Source organism: Carcharodon carcharias, chromosome 26, assembly GCF_017639515.1.
Source record: "Carcharodon carcharias isolate sCarCar2 chromosome 26, sCarCar2.pri, whole genome shotgun sequence".
Lineage (NCBI taxonomy): Eukaryota > Metazoa > Chordata > Chondrichthyes > Lamniformes > Lamnidae > Carcharodon > Carcharodon carcharias.
Genome location: NC_054492.1, coordinates 7,628,669 through 7,649,007, shown reverse-complemented (window position 1 = coordinate 7,649,007; position 20,339 = coordinate 7,628,669). Strand labels below are relative to the sequence as shown.

The 20,339-nt window shown below is 39.7% G+C and overlaps 1 protein-coding gene across 1 annotated transcript in view; it reads right to left on the bottom strand.

Moving 5' to 3' along the window:
• Positions 1-2,570: 2,570 nt before the first annotated feature.
• The window catches only part of abhd17c (abhydrolase domain containing 17C, depalmitoylase), a 65,861-nt gene continuing 48,092 nt past the window's right edge, over positions 2,571-20,339 (bottom strand). The window contains exon 3 of the mRNA XM_041175344.1: positions 2,571-4,279. Within this exon, the coding sequence (XP_041031278.1) occupies positions 4,060-4,279 (220 nt within the window). The 3' untranslated portion in view covers positions 2,571-4,059. The remainder of the gene's footprint in view (positions 4,280-20,339) is intronic.

Sequence of the window (20,339 nt, the reverse complement as noted above, 5' to 3'; positions counted from 1 at the left end):
GAACACTTCAGCTTCTTTAGGTTCCACAAAGATCCTTTGCTCAATGTATCTCAGGATCCTCTCAAAGTCCTTGATGTTCTCCCTGCATAGTGTGATGCCCAAGATTGATCCCAATACTCCAACTAAGCCATAGACTGTGGTCTAGATATTTAGCCTAAGTTTGCCAAACTCTGTGTCTTCAATTGTAAAGCCCAGAATGCTGTTAAAAAAAACAGCTTCATCAACTAGCCCCATCATCCTCAAAGATGTGTGTGTACACTCTTAGGGCAGAATTTTACACTCCTGCCAAAGTCCATGGAGTTTAGAACGGTTTGCTGCATTTTACAGTCCCCTCCCCACTGCGATGGGGCTGTAAAATTCCGGCTCCAGGTCTCACTGTACCTGCATCTCCTTTAAAATTGTACAATGTATAATGCCTCTCCTCATTCTTCCTTTCAAAATGCATGACTTCACATTTCTCTGCATGAAATTTATATCATCCCGCACACTAACTTGATATTATGTAGGGGGTATGATTAAGCAGTTTGCAGACAGTACAAAAATTGGCAGTGTAGCTGGTAAATAAGAAAGCTGCAGGAAGATGTCAATGGATTAGTCAAGTGGGTGGAACAGTGGTAAATGGAGTTCAATCTGGAGAAGTGAGGTAATGCATTTGATGAAGGCTAACAAAACAAAGAAATACACAATAATGGTAGGCTACTGTGAAGTGTAGAGGAGAGGAACCTTGGAGTGCATGTCCACTGATCCCTGAAAGTGCATAGACAGATGGATAAGGGGGTCAAGAAAACATACAGGGTACTAGTCTTTATTAACCAAGGCACAGAATTTAAGAGCTACGAGGCAACTGTATAAAAAACTAGTTAGGCTGCAGCTGGATTATTGTGTACCATTCTGGTCACTGTACTATAGGAGAGATGTGATTGCACTAGAGAGGGTTCAGGTGATTTACATGGATGTTGCCTGGACTGGAGAATGTTAGTTATGAGGAAAGATCGGATAAGCTTGGGTTCTTTTCTTTGTGACAGAGGAGGCTGTGGAAAGACCTCATTGATATGTATAAAATGGAAAGGAAGGCCCTTTATCTTTGTTTGAGGGGTCATCACCAAGGCATAGATTTAGGGTAAGAGATTTAGAGGGGATTAGAAAGGAAATTTTTTCACCTGGGCATAGTGGAGCTCTGGAACTCTCTGCCTGAAAAAGCATGAGAGGCAGAAATCCTCCTAACATTTAACAAGTATTTGGATATGCACTTGAAGTGCCGTAACCTACAAGGCTACGGATCAAGAGCTGGAAAGTGGGATTAGGTTGGATGGCTCCATGGCAGCCAGCAGAGGATGGTGAGCAAAATGGTCTACTTCCATGCTCTAAGTGTCTATGATTTAGAAATTTTTGCCTTCGCTTCAAGGCAATATGGAATTTAGTTCAACTAACCAGCACAAACGTCAGGAGGAAAACAAAATTGAACTGTGTAGGTTTCAACATCCTTAACAGCAGGCAACACCAGATAGCTTTGAAGGTAGTAGGGTTTCCGGTTGACCACGTACAGTTAATCAGGATGGAATAGCATTTTAGTCTTTGTCATGCACAGCACAGTAACTTGACCAGGGAAAATAACTCAACAAGGGAATACAGTGGAGATTACATCACAACACAAAAGGGATGACAAGCCTGGTCATGTTAAGTTCCAACTTTAGCCACAATGTCTAGGGAAGCAGCAAACAGAAGACAAGGATTTCGCTCTAAGGAACAGAAATCAGAAACATCAGTTACCCAGGTGCACTCTTCTTTTTCTGATGAGACATTAAACTAAGATCCAATCTACCTCATCAGGGGATGTAAAAGACCCCATGGCACTTTATAAAAAGCAAGAGAATTATCCCTGGAGGTCTGGCCCATACAAACACGTGAAATAGAAGTAGGCCACTTGGCCCCTCGAGCCTGCTCCACCATTCAATAAGATCATGGCTGATCTGTTTGTGTTTCGAGTTCTACATTCCTATCTACCCCCGATAATCTTGCGTAACAAGAATCTATCCACTTCTGTCGTAAAAATATCCAATGACCCTGCCTCCACCGCCTTCTGAAGCAGAGCGTTCCAAAGTCTCACAACTCTCAGAGAAAAGAATTCTCGTCTCTGTCCTATAAGGACAACCCCTAATTTTAAGAGTGCCCCCTAGTTCTGGACTCACCCACAAGAGGAAACATCCTTTCCATATCCACCTTGTCAAGGCCATTCAGGGTCTTATATACGTCTGTCAGGTCACCCCTCACTCTTCTAAACTCCAGTGGAAACAAGCCCAGCCTGTCCAACCTATCCTCAAAAGACAACCCACCCATTCCAGGTATCAATTTAGTATGTAGGACAGCATTAGTAAGAGGTCTATATGTAGATCTGCCTCCCCCCCCCCACCCCGAGATAATCAGAGCACAGAGTTCAAAGGGAAAGGGGAAATTCTGTAAGAACATTCACTTTCTTCAGTATAAGGAAGTCAAATCCTAATTTTGTATCTTGCTTTTCAACAAAAACAAAATAATTGAGAAAAACACTGTACAATTAGTCAAAAGACTTATTTTTCATAATATTTTCAATGTTTAATCAGATTTTAAATCACATGTTTTGACTAATCACACCAAATAACATTCTGCAGTTGTGTGATATTGTTTCCTGTTGCTTTTTACTATACACACAACAGTTCTAATTTAAAACTCTCATCCTAAATTCCATGCATCCTTCATTGCTACTCTTTGTTGCTAATGTGCAACATACAACAATGAACTACTGAAACCAAATATACAGCAATTAGAGGCTTACAGTACATTTAAGGCTTTGATTTGTTTTAGTAGTGTTATTCCTAATGTCTTGCATTATTTATGCATATTTCAATGCGATTCCAGTGTCAAAATCATAACCTCAAATCACTGGTTATTCCAACTAAAATTAGCAAATTACATCTGTTCCTGTACAAAATACAGATGTGTAAATTTATGAAATCTAAATGGTAACAGATTTTTCAAAAGTTGAATGTTAAGTAATGTAGAATAAAAATAGTTACATCCACGAATCAAACACATTTCACAGAATAAAGCTATCAAATTAGGCAGTTATCGCATCTATTCTCAACACTTTTTGAAACTGAAAATGTTTCTATAACCTCGAAAGTCATCATTTACAAACACTGCAATTTATGAAGATACACCCAAAGCTCAGTTATTTTAGGAACAGAATTTCAGAGAAGAATGAAATCGAAAGTATTACATTACCTATCCTGAAAAACAATACACATCAAAACTTTAAAAGTCAAAATAGTTCATAAATTTACACACTGGTGAAAAAATGTTTTCGGCTACATGCCATGATCCGCACCATTAGGGATGTACTTGAGGTATTGTTTCACGTCTTTAACATGGAAAAACCCTCCACAAATTTTGGAATATTAAGACCATTTAGAAAATAACTTGTGTTCATTAACAAAGAAGTGGAAATTTTCTTTCCAAATTCACTGAGTTTTACAAATACTGTACAGTACTTTTAGGCAATGTTAGAAATATCAAGAACGTGATAAACATTCCAATCACATTCTTCATCTTGGTTGGGCTAATCCTTCAATGAAGGGCTATTTTATCTATGAAGTCACAATCACACGACCTGTCATGTTGTTATATTATACAAAAAAATCCAGTTTATGAACTTGTACCAAAACAAAAATCAAAAGTCTTTGAGACATACAATTTTTGCCAGAAAAAAAAACTCTATACCTCTGACGAATCAACTACAACTTTAAGGAATGCAAGAAACAAAACGACAGGGTTGATAACCATCAAAAACTCTTTCAAAATTACAGTAGGTGAACATTATTTCATGTGCAAGATACATAGGCCACATGAGTTTTCCTGGTATAAAAAGACTGAGATTTTGTTCAGTGGGTCAAATAAATCAGCCTGAAAGTTGGTAGCTTCTGTATTGTTGAAAGCTAGTTATCCAGTTAAACCATGTGCAAATTACTTCACAGATCAGTTCTTCCATTCACATTTGCAGAGGAAATATCCATACAATTGTCCTCAAGAGATGGATATCTCATGATCGATGAATTGTTTCAGTCTTTCCACATACTGTGCATAAAGCTCAATGTCATTATGTCCAGCTCCCTCAATCCAAAGGGGCTCCACTGCTCTTGGACATTGCTCATACATTGCAAGGCCATGGGAAAAATCAATCACCTCATCTGCAGTGCCATGAATTACCAGCACAGGAGAAGATACCTTGGTTATCTTGTCAATGCTGAAAGAGATGAAAAAAAGTTAAGAAATAAAAGCAAAGGTGCACTATTAAAACAGTAAAGAGGTGTACTAGTTTTCATTATATCAGATTTATTACTCTAACAGTAAGGACCAATGTTCCCTCTAAACAGTGCTGGTACATGACCACGCAGCAATCCGTAACATACTGGGCAGGGGACAAACAGTAGAGGCTGTTTAAAATGCATGCGTGCTTGGCAATCTCAAAGGAACCGTGCAATACAACAAATAGACCTCATGCAACAAATGGAAGTTAGAGGGAACATACGTCAGGACAATCAAAAAATTAAATATTTTAATTTTTTAAAAATTTACTTCTTAAAATCATTTTGAGGTGTCAGTCGAGGTTCAGTGGTATCACCCTCACCCGAGTCTACAGATTGTGTGTTCGTGACCCAACCCAAACACTGAGCATATAAATGGTTGATACATCCAATGCAGTACTGAGGTGCTACCTTTCAGATCAGGCACTGAACGGAGGAGACTCTTTCAAGCAGACATAAAAACCCCATGGCAATGTTCAAACAGCAAGGTAATCCTGATGTTATAATCAATATTTATTGCTCAGCCAACATCACTAAACCAGGTGATCTAGTTAGTTAATCTCAATGCTGTTCCTGGAATCTTACTGTGCAAAAATAAACTGCCACGCTTCTCTATATTACAAGTGGCTACACTTCAAAACGACTTCATTAGCTGTGAAGTGCTTTGGAATATCCTGCTGAAAGCTGCTACTTAAATGCAAGCCCATTAGCTTTTTGAATTCAATAGATGAAGCAAATGGCTCGACAAAGCAAAAGTATGCTTAATTCTGAGAAAACTTTGTAATGAGTTAAATTATCTAATTTTTCAATGCTGTTAATACAAGCTGCTATTTTAAATCCCTTTATCACTGAAGGAAGATTTAAAAGTCTCTCGGGCATATTAAACCAGTGCTGTCCAATAAAGTAACCACTAGTCACATGTTGAGAGCCCAAATGTTGCTAATTACATTTTTGTTTAGTTTAAAAAAAAATGTTACAGGAACATAAGAGTAGCCCATTCAGCCTTCTCGGCTATTCAGCCAAATAGATCATAGTTGACCTATATTTCAACCTTGTTTTCCTGCCTTTGACTCATATCCCTTGATTCCCTTAAACCGACAAAAATTTATTGACCTGTCTTGAAAGCCACAATTTTGCCCACTCGCTTAATCTGTCCACATCCATGAGTAAATTCCTGCTCCCATCTACACTACTGACTGCATCGCAACCTAGTCTCATCTGCAAGCTTGTATACACTCCTTCATCCATGTCACTGATAAACATGCTGAAAAGATTAGGTCCTGATACAGATCTCTGGGAAGCACCAGTTGCCAATTCTCACCGAAGCTCAATGCCCCTCTATCCTTACTTTTTTTGTTTCCCACCTCCTGCCCTCACTGAAGTAATACCATTTTTGGGCATATGAATTAAACGCTCATACTGTTACACTATTTCCATGCACACTAATAGTTTTCTGTGTTTGCTGGTAAAATGGCAAGACGTGTGTTTACTATTGAGGAATTTCCATCTTTGGTTTGTGTATTGTGGGCAGATGGTTCTTCAGTATACACAAAGTACGTTTAGCGGCATTGTGCGAGTGTTTGTAAGGTGCTTACTAAAATTGTGTGGGTAAAATGTTGTTGTCATAGCTACACTTATGGCTAGTTAACAATTTCTACTGGTTTATGCTGTATTAAACTGACATTGTTTCATGACTGTGCTTTTCTCCCTGGTTTGGATTCTAAAGTTTGAATTCCATTGTAATTATATATTGAACTCTCCCAGTTCAGTTTATATTTTGGCATCAACTCTGTTTTCACAGCAAAGTGTTTAATCAATTTAATGTTGAACAGAGATGCTGGTGTTTCTGCCAGAGAACCACAGCAGTGGTTAATTTCTGCTCTTCCAGTACATAACTCAGCAGCTGTAACTTTCAAAACAACACAGCCATTGCAGTCCTCAGTACCTTTTCTTTCAACTTTTTGCATTATTGAAGAGTGAAACCGGTTATTCTTTAGTAAACGTACTGCATAACATTTAACACAAATTGCACACAAACATGGAAATGCAAAGATCTCCCATTGCTCACATTAAATCAAATGATATGCAGTTTAATGATATCTGGTAACGCAAAATGCATTTTTCTGTTAAGAAGATGGAGATATGTTCCTTTAAGATCAGAAAATCAGTCTTAAATCACTGGTTATTGAGGAAACTGCACAAATTAAAAAATGCTTGCAAGTTTCAGACCCTAGGCTAAATGCATTAAGCAATTGCCTTTTATAATTTTTTTTTTGCACCCATGATGCAGGACACACAAGTCCATACTGGATTGCAATACACCAAACTTCCTGCAGCATACTCAGCAACTCACATTTCCTTGGTTGTCACAGTGAAGGGTACAGTAGCCTTGTGAGCATGGTACTCGATTAGCAACCCGGAGGCAAGAGTTTAAATCTGTGACAATAGAATGCTTCCAGATTAGCGAACTAGTTTGATTACTACAATAATGTCCTTAAGAGGAGGATTCCTCAATCCTTACCCGATGTGGCCTACAAAAACTAAATTGGCAGGGGGTGGCTGGATAGCACTATATAGAAGTAGAAACGAAGAATACAGTGCATAAAGGAATGTTTGCGCAGTACTAGAGAAAGAAGTAATACCATATTAGATCAGGGCAGACTAAGGAGGACTACGAGGAATACAAAAACAGGTTTACAATGCACATATATAATTGCACAAAGTGTGCTAAATAAGATTTCGAATCTTACAAGCTCAAATAGCCGTATGGAAATACAATGTAGTGGCAACAACAGAAACGTGGTTTAAAGATGAGGACGACTGAGTGCTTAATATTCATGTTCATCGTGTTCAGAGAACCCAGGTAAGGAAAAAGGAGGTCGTGTAGCAGTACTGGTTTGGCAAGACATTGTAGTATTGGAAAGAGAGGATGTCCTTGAAGGTGCCAGGATGGAATCCATTTGGTTAGAATTGTGAAGCAAAGGGGATATGATCATACTTTGGGATATTCTATATGCCTCTAAATAGTGAAAGAGACGGAAAAGCAAATCTACAGGGAAATCACAGAGATGAGCAAGTGATTACAATGGGGGGACTTTAATGACCCAAATATCAATGGAGATAATGTTACAGTAAAGGGAAAGGAGGTGGAGGAAAATCTGAAACGTGTTGAGAACACTTCCGAGCACCACTGCTTTTTTTTTAAATGTATACATAAATGACTTGGATATTGGAATACAGAGTAACAGTTCAAAATTTGTCGATGATACCAGACTTGGGGGATGTGGCAAAGAGTGAGGGTGATATCTTTTGACAGAATATTTATAGGCTAGTTGAATGGGCAAACGGGTGACAGATGGAATTTAATACAGAGAAGCAGCAGGAGATGCACTTTAGCAGAAGTTCTAAAGTGTGTGCCAGAAAGAGGCCATTTAACCCATCATGTCTGTGCCAGACAGAAAAAAGAAACTAGCTGTTCATTTTAATACCTCTTTTTAGCATCTGGTCCGTAGTCTTGCAGGTTCAGATGCAGGTCCAAGTACCTTTTAAATGAGTTGAGTGTTTCAGCCTCAACCACCAATTTTGGCAGTGAATTCCAGAGCCCACCACCTTCTGGTTGAAAACGTTTTTCCTCATGTCTCCTCTAATCCTTCTACTAATCACCTTAAATCTATGCCCCTGGTAACTGACCCCTCAGCTAGAAGAAACAAGTCTTTACCATCTACCCTATCTAGGCCCTTCATAATTTTGTACACCTCAATTAGGTCACCTCTCAGCCTCCTCTGTTCTTAGGAAAACAACCTTAGCCTATCCAATCTTTCCACACAGGAGCAATTTTCAAGCCCTGGCAGCATTCTTGTAAACCTTCTCTGTACTGTCTCCAGAGCAATTATGTCCTTCCTGTAATGTGGTGACCAGAATTGTACACAAAATTCCACGATCTACTCCTAATGAAACCATGCTGACTGTTCCTGATCAACCCGTGCCTTTCTAAGTGACAGTTTATCCTGTCTCTCAGAATTGATTCCAATAATTTGACACCACCCGAAGTCAGACTAACCAGTGTGCAAATGTCTGGCCTATGCCTTGCACCCTTTTAAAATAATGGTACAACATTTGCAGATCTCCAATGCTCACCTGTGTTGAGTGAGGATTGGAAAATGATCTTTAGAGCATCCGCTATTTCCTCCCTGGCTTCCTTTAACAGCCTGGAATACAATCCATCCGGCTCTGGTGACTTATCCACGTTCAAGCATATCTGTCACTCCTGTACTTGCTCTCTCACTATGCTTATTGTATCTAATGTTTCATGTTCCTTCTCATTAAACTAGAATGTCTGCATCATCCCTCTCCCTAGAAGATGGAGATAAAGTACTCATTGAGGACCCTGCCCACATGTTCAGCATCAACGCACAAGTTACCACGAACTTCTTTGAAAGTAGCAAGGCATATTGAGAGAGTAATTAGCAAAGCATATGGGATCTTGGGCTTCATAAATAGAAGTATTGAGTACAAAAGCAGGGAAGCCATGCTAACCATTTATAAAGCTCTGGTTAGGCCTCAAGAGTATTACGTCCAGTTCTAGCCACCACACTTTAGGAAGAATGCAAGGGTCTTTGAGAGGGTGCAGAGGAAATTCATCAGAATGGTTCCAATGATCAGAGAATTTAGCTACAAGGTTATGTTAGAGAAGTTGGGACAGTTCTCCCACAAGCAAAGGGAGTTGAGGGGAGATTTGATCGAGATATACAAGATTATGAAAGGTTTAGACGAAGGAGACAAAGCTATTCCATTAGCTGATAGCATAAGTTCTGGGAAACTCAGACTTAAGGCTTTGGGCAAGAGATACAGGGTGGGGGATGGGAGGAAAAATTTTTATACAATGAGTGGTAACGACCAGGAACACTACCTTCAAGGGCGGTGGAAGTGGAGATGATCAATGATTTCAAAAGGAAGTAGGATAGGAACCTGAGGGAAATGAACTACAGAGCTTCGGGGGTAGAATGGGAGATGGGACTGACTGGATTGCTCAACAGACAGCTGGCAGAGGCTTGATGGGCTAAGTGGCCTCTTTCTGTGTCATAAATGACTGACATTTGTGCTCTAGTAAAACACGTTTAGCTTCTATAGTTAGCCAAAAATGGATCTCTTTGCCTGTGGAGTTTTGATTTCTCAATGAAATTTAAATTATTTGGGATAATGAAGTATTTATTTAAACCTTCACTTGTGCCTGTCTACTGTCATAGATTTTAATTTATTTTACCAATCTACCATAGCCAACTCATCCCTCATATCTACATACTTTAACTTTAATACTCCAGTTTTGGATTTGATCTAAGTCACTCTCAAACTCAATGTAAAATTTCAACATATTATGATCATTCTTTCCGAGTATCCCTTACTATGAGATTACTAATTAACCTTGTCTCACTACACAAAACAATATCTAAAATAGCCTCTTCCCTGTTTCATTCCATAATGTATTGTTCTAGTAAACTGACCCGAATCAAATCCACAAACTTGTATTCCATATTATTTTTGCCAATTTGATTTGTCTAGTCTATAAGAAGATTAAGTCCCCCACAATTATTGCATTACCTTTGTTACAAGCTCCTCTTATTCCTTGATTGATACTCTATTCAACAGTATAGCTGCTGTTAGGGGGTCGATAAGCTACTTGTGTATTCTGCTGCTTGTTATTTTTTTTCTGCACCCACAATGCTTCTACTTCCTGTTCTTCCAAGTCTCAATCCTTTCTCATTCCTGTCCTTACATTATCCATTAGTATTATGACTAACCTCACTCCTTTTCTATTTTGTCTGCCTTTGAGATATCAAGTATCTTTGAATATTTCATTCCCATCCTTAGCTATTAAGTAATCACATCTCTGAAAATGATTAGATTACTGATTTATCTCTATTTGTGCCATTAATTCCTTTATCTTCTCATAAATGAGAATTGTGCATTCAGATAAAGCGTTCTCAATTTAAACTTTTTACCATTTTCCCGATTTGACCATATAATCCCGATACACTAGTTCAGCCTAGATAGCTAATGCGTGGTACAAAATGATGCCAACAGCATGGGTTCAATCCCCTTTTTTTGTGGTGGTTCATGGACACCTGTCTTTTTAGCTTGGCCCTTGCTTGATGTGATGTGAAGTGATGTCCTTCAAGATATATAATCAATTGTCTCTCTCTAATGGAGAGAGATGCATAGTGGACTAGGGTTAATTACTTATTACCATTAAACTGTCTGTCCCTACCTGTCACACTGTTCTTTTTTATACAAATTGTTACATGCTTCTATGGCCTTAACTTTTGGATTTATAAATTTCCTCTCACCTGAACTCTTTCATCTATGGTTCTAATTATTTGATTCACCAGGGAAATGGTCCCGCTCAGTTTAAGTGCAACCCATCTCAATGGAACAGCTCCCTCCTTCTCCAGTACTGGTATTAGGTCCCCATGAATTGGAATTCCCATCTCCTACACCATTCCAAGCCATGCACTCATTTGTACAATCTATTTGTCCCTATGAAAATTTAAGCGTGACTCAGGTAGTAATCTAAAGATTACTACCTATAATGGTTCTTCTTTTTAATTTGAACCCTAGCTCCTTAAATTCCCTCAGAAGAGTCTCATCCTTCATTCTACTTATGTCATTACTTCCTACATGGACCTCAACAACTGGATCCTCTCCCTCCAAATTCTTCTCCAGCTTGGAGGAGATGCCAGGTAACACAACTTCGAATGTCTAGTCAGGACTAGCGAGAACAATATCTATCTCCTACCACTAAGATTAGCCAGAATTGCATCAATTGGTGTAGCCAGTTTGAAGGGCCGCATGGTCTACTCCTTCTCCTATTTATGTTCTTCCAACCACATTGCTTTTCACTCCCTTCTTGAATGGTCTCCTGTGCTAGAGTATTGTAGCCAGTGTGCCAAATGGCCTACTCCTAATTCATATGTATGCCTCATTTGTGACTTAAGAGCCATTTTGATGCTGTGGCAGAAAACTTGATTGGAGTGATTTATAATTGGAGTTAAGGGAATAATGGGATTTGGGATGTGACATGTTGCAAGGGCTTTTTGAGGTTGGGGGGTGGTTCGTGATGATTTTTTGAAAGGGAGGGGATAAAAGCTGAAAAGAGGGATTTATTTACAATATGAACTAACGTGTATTCATATAGCACCCCAAACATAATAAAACTTTCCAAGGCATTTCATAAGAGGGTTATAAAGCAAAATTTGGCAACAAATCACAAAAAGGGATTTAAAGGCAGGTGGTCAAAAGCTTGGTCAAGGGGGTAGGCTTTAAGGAGTGTTGCAAAAGAAAAATATGTAGTCAGAAGGAGAGGTTTAGGGATGGAATTCCAGATCCTAGGGCCTAGGCAGCTTAGGGGTGATGGGTGAATTGGACTTGTTGTAAGTAAGGAACTAACATGGCAGCAACCAAAAGTTGGGTGGTCAGCAATGGGAATAGGGTCATTAGGAGGAAGAGCTGGTTCCATAGACAAGGTAAGCCCAGAAAGAGAAATCATAGGAGTTAGGAGAAAAGCTAGAAAAAGTCCTGGGTTTGTGACCAGGGCAGGGAGGCTGGCTTAGTGAACAAGGGGAAGCTGGAGGGGCCCCAGGCACAGCTGAACATCTCAATTAAGCCCTTGTATTTGTTGGTAATAAAGGCAGATTTAAGGAGGTAATAATAACAGAGAAAAGCTGGATATTCGCCCTCCAACTTGACCTTGGAACAAAGGGTGGTTTTAGCAGTAGAGTTAGAGGTGATGAGTCACTTGACTGGAAGGCAGTCATGTTACTTAATGTCAAGGGGTCTGCAAGTATAATTCAACAGGTACATGTTGACTTAAGGTGTATTGCACAGTTCTTCCATTATGTCACTCATTAAGATGAATTGTATACTAAGGACACAAGGACCGTGCCTTGCAATTTACAACCTATTACTTAGCTGCTAAGATGGAGCTATCTTTTTAATTATTTATTATTTAATTATTGTCTTAAGTAAACACAGACTTGGATAAATGAGATTCAATTATTTGGTGTAGGAGTGTAACAGCTCTTCTGGCTGCAGGACAGAATCTAAGATGAAATGTCTGGCTTTTGTTCTCTTCTCTCCTATCCCACCACCCCTCAGTGTGATTGAGCTATCACTGTTTAATTGATACAGGATACTGATCGTCTGCAGTCTATCTTCTGTTAACGGCTGAATTTCTCTGTTCGCTCTAAACAACTATCATTTTGTAAAAACAAAAACATACACTGGAAGAAATGTTTGTATTTGATTTAATTAATGGAAGAAATTTGAAACAAAAACAGAAAACGCTGGAAAAACTCAGCAGGTCTAACAGCATCTGTGGAGAGAAAGACAGAGTTAACTTTTTGACTTCATATGACTCCTGATTAAAATTTAAAAAATGATTTTTTTTTAAAAATGCGATGCATTATGTAGGTATAATAGACCCATGCTACTTTTTCAACTGTCTATCCGCAGTTCCTGGTTATTGTGTTTTCCAACTGGTAGAAAGATACCTTAGGAAAAAAAATACCCTTGTCTGAAAAAGATGTTCCAATAGATTATGTAGTTTTGAAAAGGTAGTTCAATAGATTGAGGCAGTTTGGTAGAAACTTTTACAGTTGAAAATAAAACTAAAACTATAAAGCTGGTATGCAAAGTGTAATATTGCCATAAAGTAGACATTACAAATTTGGAAGAAGAAATTTGCCCACAAGGAGCACATATTAGGAATTCAGAGATTGAAGGTCAGCACACCCTGCAGCTTTTTCACTCGCTGCACAAGTTCACAAATTCTACCTACCCTTTAATCTCTAATATATCTGATTAGTTTCCTGAAAGGCAATTTTAAAAACAGTTTTAAAAACAGAACTGTCGAAGGGTCATGAGGACTCGAAACGTCAACTCTTTTCTTCTCCGCCGGTGCTGCCAGACCTGCTGAGTTTTTCCAGGTAATTCTGTTTTTGTTTTGCCCTCTATTTAAATGTCTGTTTCTAGGGCAGAGGGTTTCGTGTCAGAGAAGTCTCCCACCATTTAGGCAGAATGCTTTGTTAACATGTTTAAATTAGGCTCCTGCACACAGTTGGGAGCCTGATTCCATATAATAGTTGCAAAGGCTCAGGAAACCAGACAATGTAAAGGAGACAGGAGCTTCCATTAAAGATGACATGTGCCTGTTAGAGCATCTCTCGTGGGCAAGGAGGAACAGGAGTTTTCCTTCTAGCCCCCCAAGGAAGCTTTCAACTTTTGCTCCGCAACCGTGGCCTGTTTTCCCTCGCCTCGATTGTCAACCTCCCTCCTCACCCTCTGCCCAGCACTGATCTCTCACTCCCTGCTTACTCCCATGACAGCCTAAGCCCCACACGCCCACCACAACTTTATCACTCCCTCCCTGTCACCATTAGCGGGAACCATCCCAAAGGCTCCCCGCTGTAGTCTCCCTGCTGCTGGATATTCTTCCCAACAGCTTATCAATTTGTCCGGGCAGGAAATGAAGAAATTAAATTATAATGATTTTTCTGTTAAATGCGGCAGATCCTCCATGTTCCTGACTTTGTTTGGTTGTCCCCTTGCTATTGCGACTCCCCACACCATCATCAACTCCATATAAATATCAGGCTAATTGCTGCTTGGATATACAGTAGTTAACTTCTGCATTCAATTGTGAGAAAAGCCATGGAATGAGTTTCAAAATAATATGTAAACAATGTCATGTAGTACACTGAAGTGTTAGTGAGACAATTGGAGAGTCGATTATAAATCAACATATTTGGATCCACACTCCAGCCTTGACAGACAGGTCTTAATGAACTGGGAACGTTAGATGTACTGAAGAGCCTCTTCAAAACTGACCTTTTGTGTGTGGAAAGTCAAAAATATTTGATTCCAAGTGGCATGTAGCCAATACTCCCAGGTAACAGTAACAAAGCGAAGGGAATACATACTATGGCCAGAGGAAGAAAGGAAATGGTACAACTTATCATCCAACAGTATACTCTGTCCATGAGGAGGAAGAATGCATGGATAATACATTGGAGCTCTACAGCGTAATTATAGATTTGGTTAGATGCAGAGATTTAAGACTATGTGAAGCAAAGAAAAAAAATAATTATGATGGTCACAACTGACAATGTTCTCTAGCAGTTCCAATTAGATTTTGTGCATTATTGTCTTGGCAACAGTATGTGGCTCCCTGGTGCAATTTAAAATAAAGGAACAAATTTGGGGCAGCAGAGTTTGCTCTTTACTAGAAGTAAAGTTCAAATCTTTTTACTTTTATCAAATCTTTCTAAGCCTTGCACTGATGACATGGCTGAATTTCTTATCTGAATCGGGAAAAGGCCAAGATGGCATTTGTTTAGACATTACTGCTAATTCTACAGTAATGAGTGTATGAATTATAGCATCAGAAATTCACAACATGGAAGGAGGCCAGCTGGCCCATTGTACCCTACTTCAAAACCCCCCTCACCACTGACTCACCCTTGCTGGTGGGCCTCTTGCTCCCTTCCCTTGTGCTATAGAATTTAAAAAGGAAAACCCCTGGACCTTACACACAACTGCACAAAGCCGATAGATGCACGCCACCTTTAAGCGATCGTGAACTGAGTGCCATGACATTCTTGTGCGCCGCTGACTTTACCTTGAAGGTAGGACTTAATTAAAAAGCGTTTTAATGTAATAATGGCATGAAAAAGGATTACAAGTAGGAACACTTGCCAGCAAAGGCTCGAGATGTCACAAACACACTGCTGACTTCATCTCTGCATCTCAACCTGCCATTGGGAAATTTAAATTTACCATCCCACCGTATTAAATCACTCCACACACCATGTTTCCTGTTCTTGTGGGCTCCAATAAAATCTCCCCATTGTCTTTGCACTTTGCAGAAATTTGCCTACGTATTTACTTGAAACAATGCAGGAACAGAAGCAGTCCATTTAGGCCTACAAGCCTATTCCATCATACAATTATGTCATGGCTGATCTGTGCATTACCTCCATTTTTCCATCTTGGTTCCATAATCCTCAATGCCCTAACAAAAATCTATCAATCTCGGTTTTGAAATTTTCAATTAGCCTAGCATCAACCACCTTCTGGGGAAGAGGGTTCCAGGTTCTACTACCTTGTGTAAGGTGCTATCTGACATCATCTCTGAACAGCCTACATCTAATTTTAAGATTATGCCCTCTTGTTCTGGATTATTTTACCAGAGGAAATAGCTTCACCCTATCTACCCCCAAACACCTCCATTAGATCATCCCCTAATCTATATTAAGAAAACACAAGTCTTGTCTATGCAACCTATCCTTATTCTTCCCAACCTATCCTCATTAATTTATTCCTTTTAAGCAAATTACCCATTACAAATCCAAGCTGGCTTTCACTGATCAGTTCATATTGGGCAACTGTTCAATCGCCCTGTCCTTAATAATAGATTCTAGTAACTGATCCACAACTGATATTAGACAAATAGGCCAATAATATCCTAGTTTACCTCTTACCCTTCTTAAATAGTGAAGTGATAATGACAATATTTCAATTCAAGGTCACTTCCTGAAACAATAGTGTTTTGGAAGATCACAGCTAACAGCTTTCCTCATCACCTCCTTTTAATACTCTGGGGTGGAAACCATTGGTTCCTGGCGATTTGTCTGTCTTTAACATTAAGTTTCTCTATCCCCATTTAAAAAAAAAATTTTTGAATCTAGTTAGTTCCACTCCCTTGATTTATTTTTAGTTTCCTTGTAGATCTGGCATTGCATCTGATTCTACTGTGGAGACTGATATAAAGTACCTACTTAGATGTTTGCCATGTCCTGGGAAAAGAAGCAGCCAAATTTAGTTGATTATTTATTGGAGAAATCAAAGACCTGTGCTGCAGAATCAATGGAAAGAGAAACATATAGGTTAGTTACAAACTCTGGACAATCAACCATGAAGCATGCATTGCCCAGCAAAGAAAAGAGGAGAAACAACATTCACAAGTATCGTTCTTATCCACAAGAGATTTCTGTACATTTGTTTACATGTACTGCTGCAAGTGTCAGACGCAAGGAAGTGATAAAAAATCTTCAGGCGATGATACAAACTGTTCACCATGATGACTTAGGAAGGTGACATAGCTGCTAGAATTGGTACTGTGTTGTCACTCACTTGGATACTATTTTAAACCTCATTTTAGGAAGTTATTTATTTTTAAGTAAGACTCCAATTTCCTACAAATATTAAGGACCAAATATGTAGTAAAATAGTAATGGTTAAAAGCCTTCTATGCTACTGGTAGCTAAAGCCACATTCTGCTAAAGTCTTCATTCTTCCTGGGGTAGGGATGAAGGCTTCAAGGTGATTTAGACAGGTTGAGTGAGTGGGCAAATACATGGCAGATGTAGTTTAACGTGGATAAGTGTGGTTATCCACTCAATAGGAAAAATAAAATGGCAGAGTATTATTTAAATGATGATACATTGGGTCAGCAATTCTACCTGCCTGATGTAGGTGGGCTGTTGCTCGATGAGTTGGATAGCTCCAGCCAAGAGGATTAGCCTTTATCGTACTTAATTTAACTTCTGTCCTTATTTTTCTTCATTCACAAAATTTTCATATTGGAATAGCCATGCACTTCCTGTCGAATAGAAGCAGGAGGTGGTCATTCGGCTCTTCGAGCCTGCTCTGCCATTCAAGATGACCATGGCTGATCCCCTATCTCAACACTATACTCTCACTCTCTCTCTATACCCCTTGACACCTTGAGTCAGAAATCTCTCTATTTCCTTCTTAAATGTATTCAGTGACTTGGCCTCCACAGATTCTGTGGTAGAGAATTCCACAGGTTCACCACTCTGAGTGAAGAAATTTCTCTTCATCGTAGTCCTAAATGGCCTACACCGTATCCTGAGATCATTGGGAAATGTTGATGTACAAAGGGACCTGGGTGTCCTTGTTCACCAATCACTGAAAGCAAGCATGCAGGTGCAACAAGCAGTTAAGGCAGCAAACGGTATACTGGCCTTCATTGCAAGAGGACTTGGGTGCAGGAGCAAGGATGTCTTATTGCAGCTGTACAGGGCCTTGGTGAGACCACATCTGGAGTAGTGTGCGCAGTTTTGGTCTCCTTACCCAAGAAAGGATATACTTGCCATAGAGGGAGTACAGCAAAGGTTCACCAGACTGATTCCCGGGATGGCAGGATTGTCATGTTTCCTCTGGCTGGGGGTGGTCTAGAACGATGGGTCACAATCTCAGGATACGGGGTAGGCCACTTAGGACTGAGGTGAGGAGAAACTTCTTCACTCAGAGTGGTGTACCTGTGGAATTCTCTACCACAGAAGGCTGTGGAGGCCAAGTCACTGAATATATTTAAGAAGAAAATGGAGAGGTTTCTGACTCAAGGTGTCAAGTGGTATGGGGAGAGAGTGAGAGTATAGTGCTGAGATAGAGGATCAGCCATGATCATCTTGAACGGCAGAGCAGGCTCGAAGGGCCGAATGACCTACTCCTGCTTCTATTCTACAGGAAGTGCATGGCTATTCCAATATGAAGATTTTGTGAATGAAGAAGAATAAGGACAGAAATGAAATTAAGTGCGATAAAGGCTAATCCTCTTGGCTAGAGCTATCCAACTCATTGAGCAACAGCCCAGCTACATCAAGCAGGTAGAATTGCTGACCCATGCAGGAGTTGGCTCATCAAGGTTGAGTCTACAGAAACAATAACAACTTACGTTCCAAAGTCTGTCGTGCATGCTGGCATGTCCTCATTAAATAAGAGCCTTTATTAAATGATTAAAGAATCAATTAAAAAATACAGTAATAGCATTTTCCACTTGTCATGCAATGAGACCAGCAGTGTCAATGAAAGCAAGGGCATGATAGAGATGCATTACAACAACCAAACTGGTTTCTATACAGGATCTCCTGAAGATATTCCTGCGTTTGGATTTATCGAATGAGCTTCACTCTATGTTTAAGAACAAGGAGATTTGGATGCAGCCCGCAGAGGACAATGAATGAAGAAAAGCAATAGACTACAGGTACTGACATTCTATTGACATCAACAACAATAAGGTTCCATACCAAAACGTGGGGCCAGATTTTCAAAGTGAGGTCGGGAACCCACATCAAGATAATTTCTGAGTATCGAACCCGCGCCACAACTACTTTGCTCATGCGACGTTATTTTGAGATGTAGATGTCCTCATTGGGCCAGGGGTAAGCTCGACCCTGAGCATCTCCAGAATGTGGGAGCTGCCTGCAGAGTGTGAGCGGCAAATGCAGAGACGACAGCCACAACGGGGCCTGCCACAGTCTTACTGAAGATAGCAGACAGCACCATGGGGGGGTCAGCAGCATAAATACACACAAAAATGGCCATACGGCCAAATGAGAAGAGAACAACCTGGCATAAGATCCCACAGGTCCCAAGACCTTTCACAGCCCAAAAAATTCTTTCACTTATTCCAGCTTTGAACCACGCGTTCAAAATTGTTTGGGCTCGCTGAGTTCGTATTTGAAAATTGCATTCTTGCTTTTACTCGCCTCTTGACAAGCTCCTCAAGGAGCTTAATGGGCTGTAATTAGCAAACGGGTTCCCCATTCATCCCCACCCCCTCCCTCCCACCCTTTTTGAAAATCAGTGCGCGTCTGGAGGTGTCAGGAACTAGGCATAGCTCCTGGGAGCTATTATTAGTTGCTGGTTGGTTCGATATACAGATCCATCACTTGTTTTAAGACAAAACAGCCACTGAAAGCTTGTACTTACTGCTCCTGTTATACCTTGGAAGGGTTTCCTATGGATCAAATGGATATAAAAGTGGAGCGTATGAAAGCCAAAATTGTATTAAATCATCCCAATAGTGAAGCCTCTTTAAATGCACAACAGTATTGTTAAAAGTTCTGTCACACCATATGGCTCAAGGCCAGTTGAACACATGATTTTTTAAGGGAACTACTAAAAGTAATTCAACAATTTCTGCAAAGCTTCCATTGTTAATGTCCTCATTAGAAAATATAAGGCTAACCTTGCAATAGCCCTGGAAGAATTCAAGTGCTGTACAACCAATTGCAGTGAATTACTTGGCAGAGTGGTGACATATAAGAGTGCCACATTTCGTCCAGATTCTGGCTTCACCCAATGTTTCAGCATTTTTTTCCTGCGTTCCTTTACATTAATGACATGTCAAAATCACTATTGGGAGTTCATACCCAGCCATAATCTCAAGTAAGTACTTAATTGGTACCAAAGAATTCCTCACCTGATCAGCTCTGTTGAGCAATTCAGTGGTGTTAGCATTGTTAGTCAGAGATACCCTTGAGGGAAGCTTGCTTTAGTACAGTTCAGGTCAATGCTTCTCCTATTATCCACTATGTAGAAAAGGCTAGCTAAATGCTGCAATTGAAGCTTAGAGAATCCTCCACTAAGTGATCTCTGTTATAAATGAGAAATCGAAAGCCAACAATCTCAACAGCTGAGGCCATGTAAGCACATCCAAGGGAATTGTGAACAATTCTATTCGTATCAACTGGCTCTTGTAATTGAGATTCTTTTTTAATTAACATGACAGTATGAGTTACAGCATTTAATGTACTTGGGAAGCTGATTAGACTTGGGAGCATGCAATGGAATTCTTGATTTATGGTTGACTTCTATTCCATCATGTTCACTTGCTGGTGCATCTAAAGGATGGGAGCAATGAGGTAATAAAGGTCTACTGAATTTGATTGGTCTAATAACGGTCAGAAAGCACATGCAAAGTGTTTCAAGAGTTTTGTTGGAGAAGAGTAATATCTCAAAGTACATTAGCAAAGACTTGACGATATGATTATCTTCTTTATAACAAGCTGCACTGCTTTCTTCAGCAATGTACAATATGAGGTGAGAGAAAATGCACTTACATCTTCTCATACAAATCAGATCTGTGAAGTGTTATTCTTTGGCTTTCATATCCCATGCAAAGTGCTAGTAATAAAG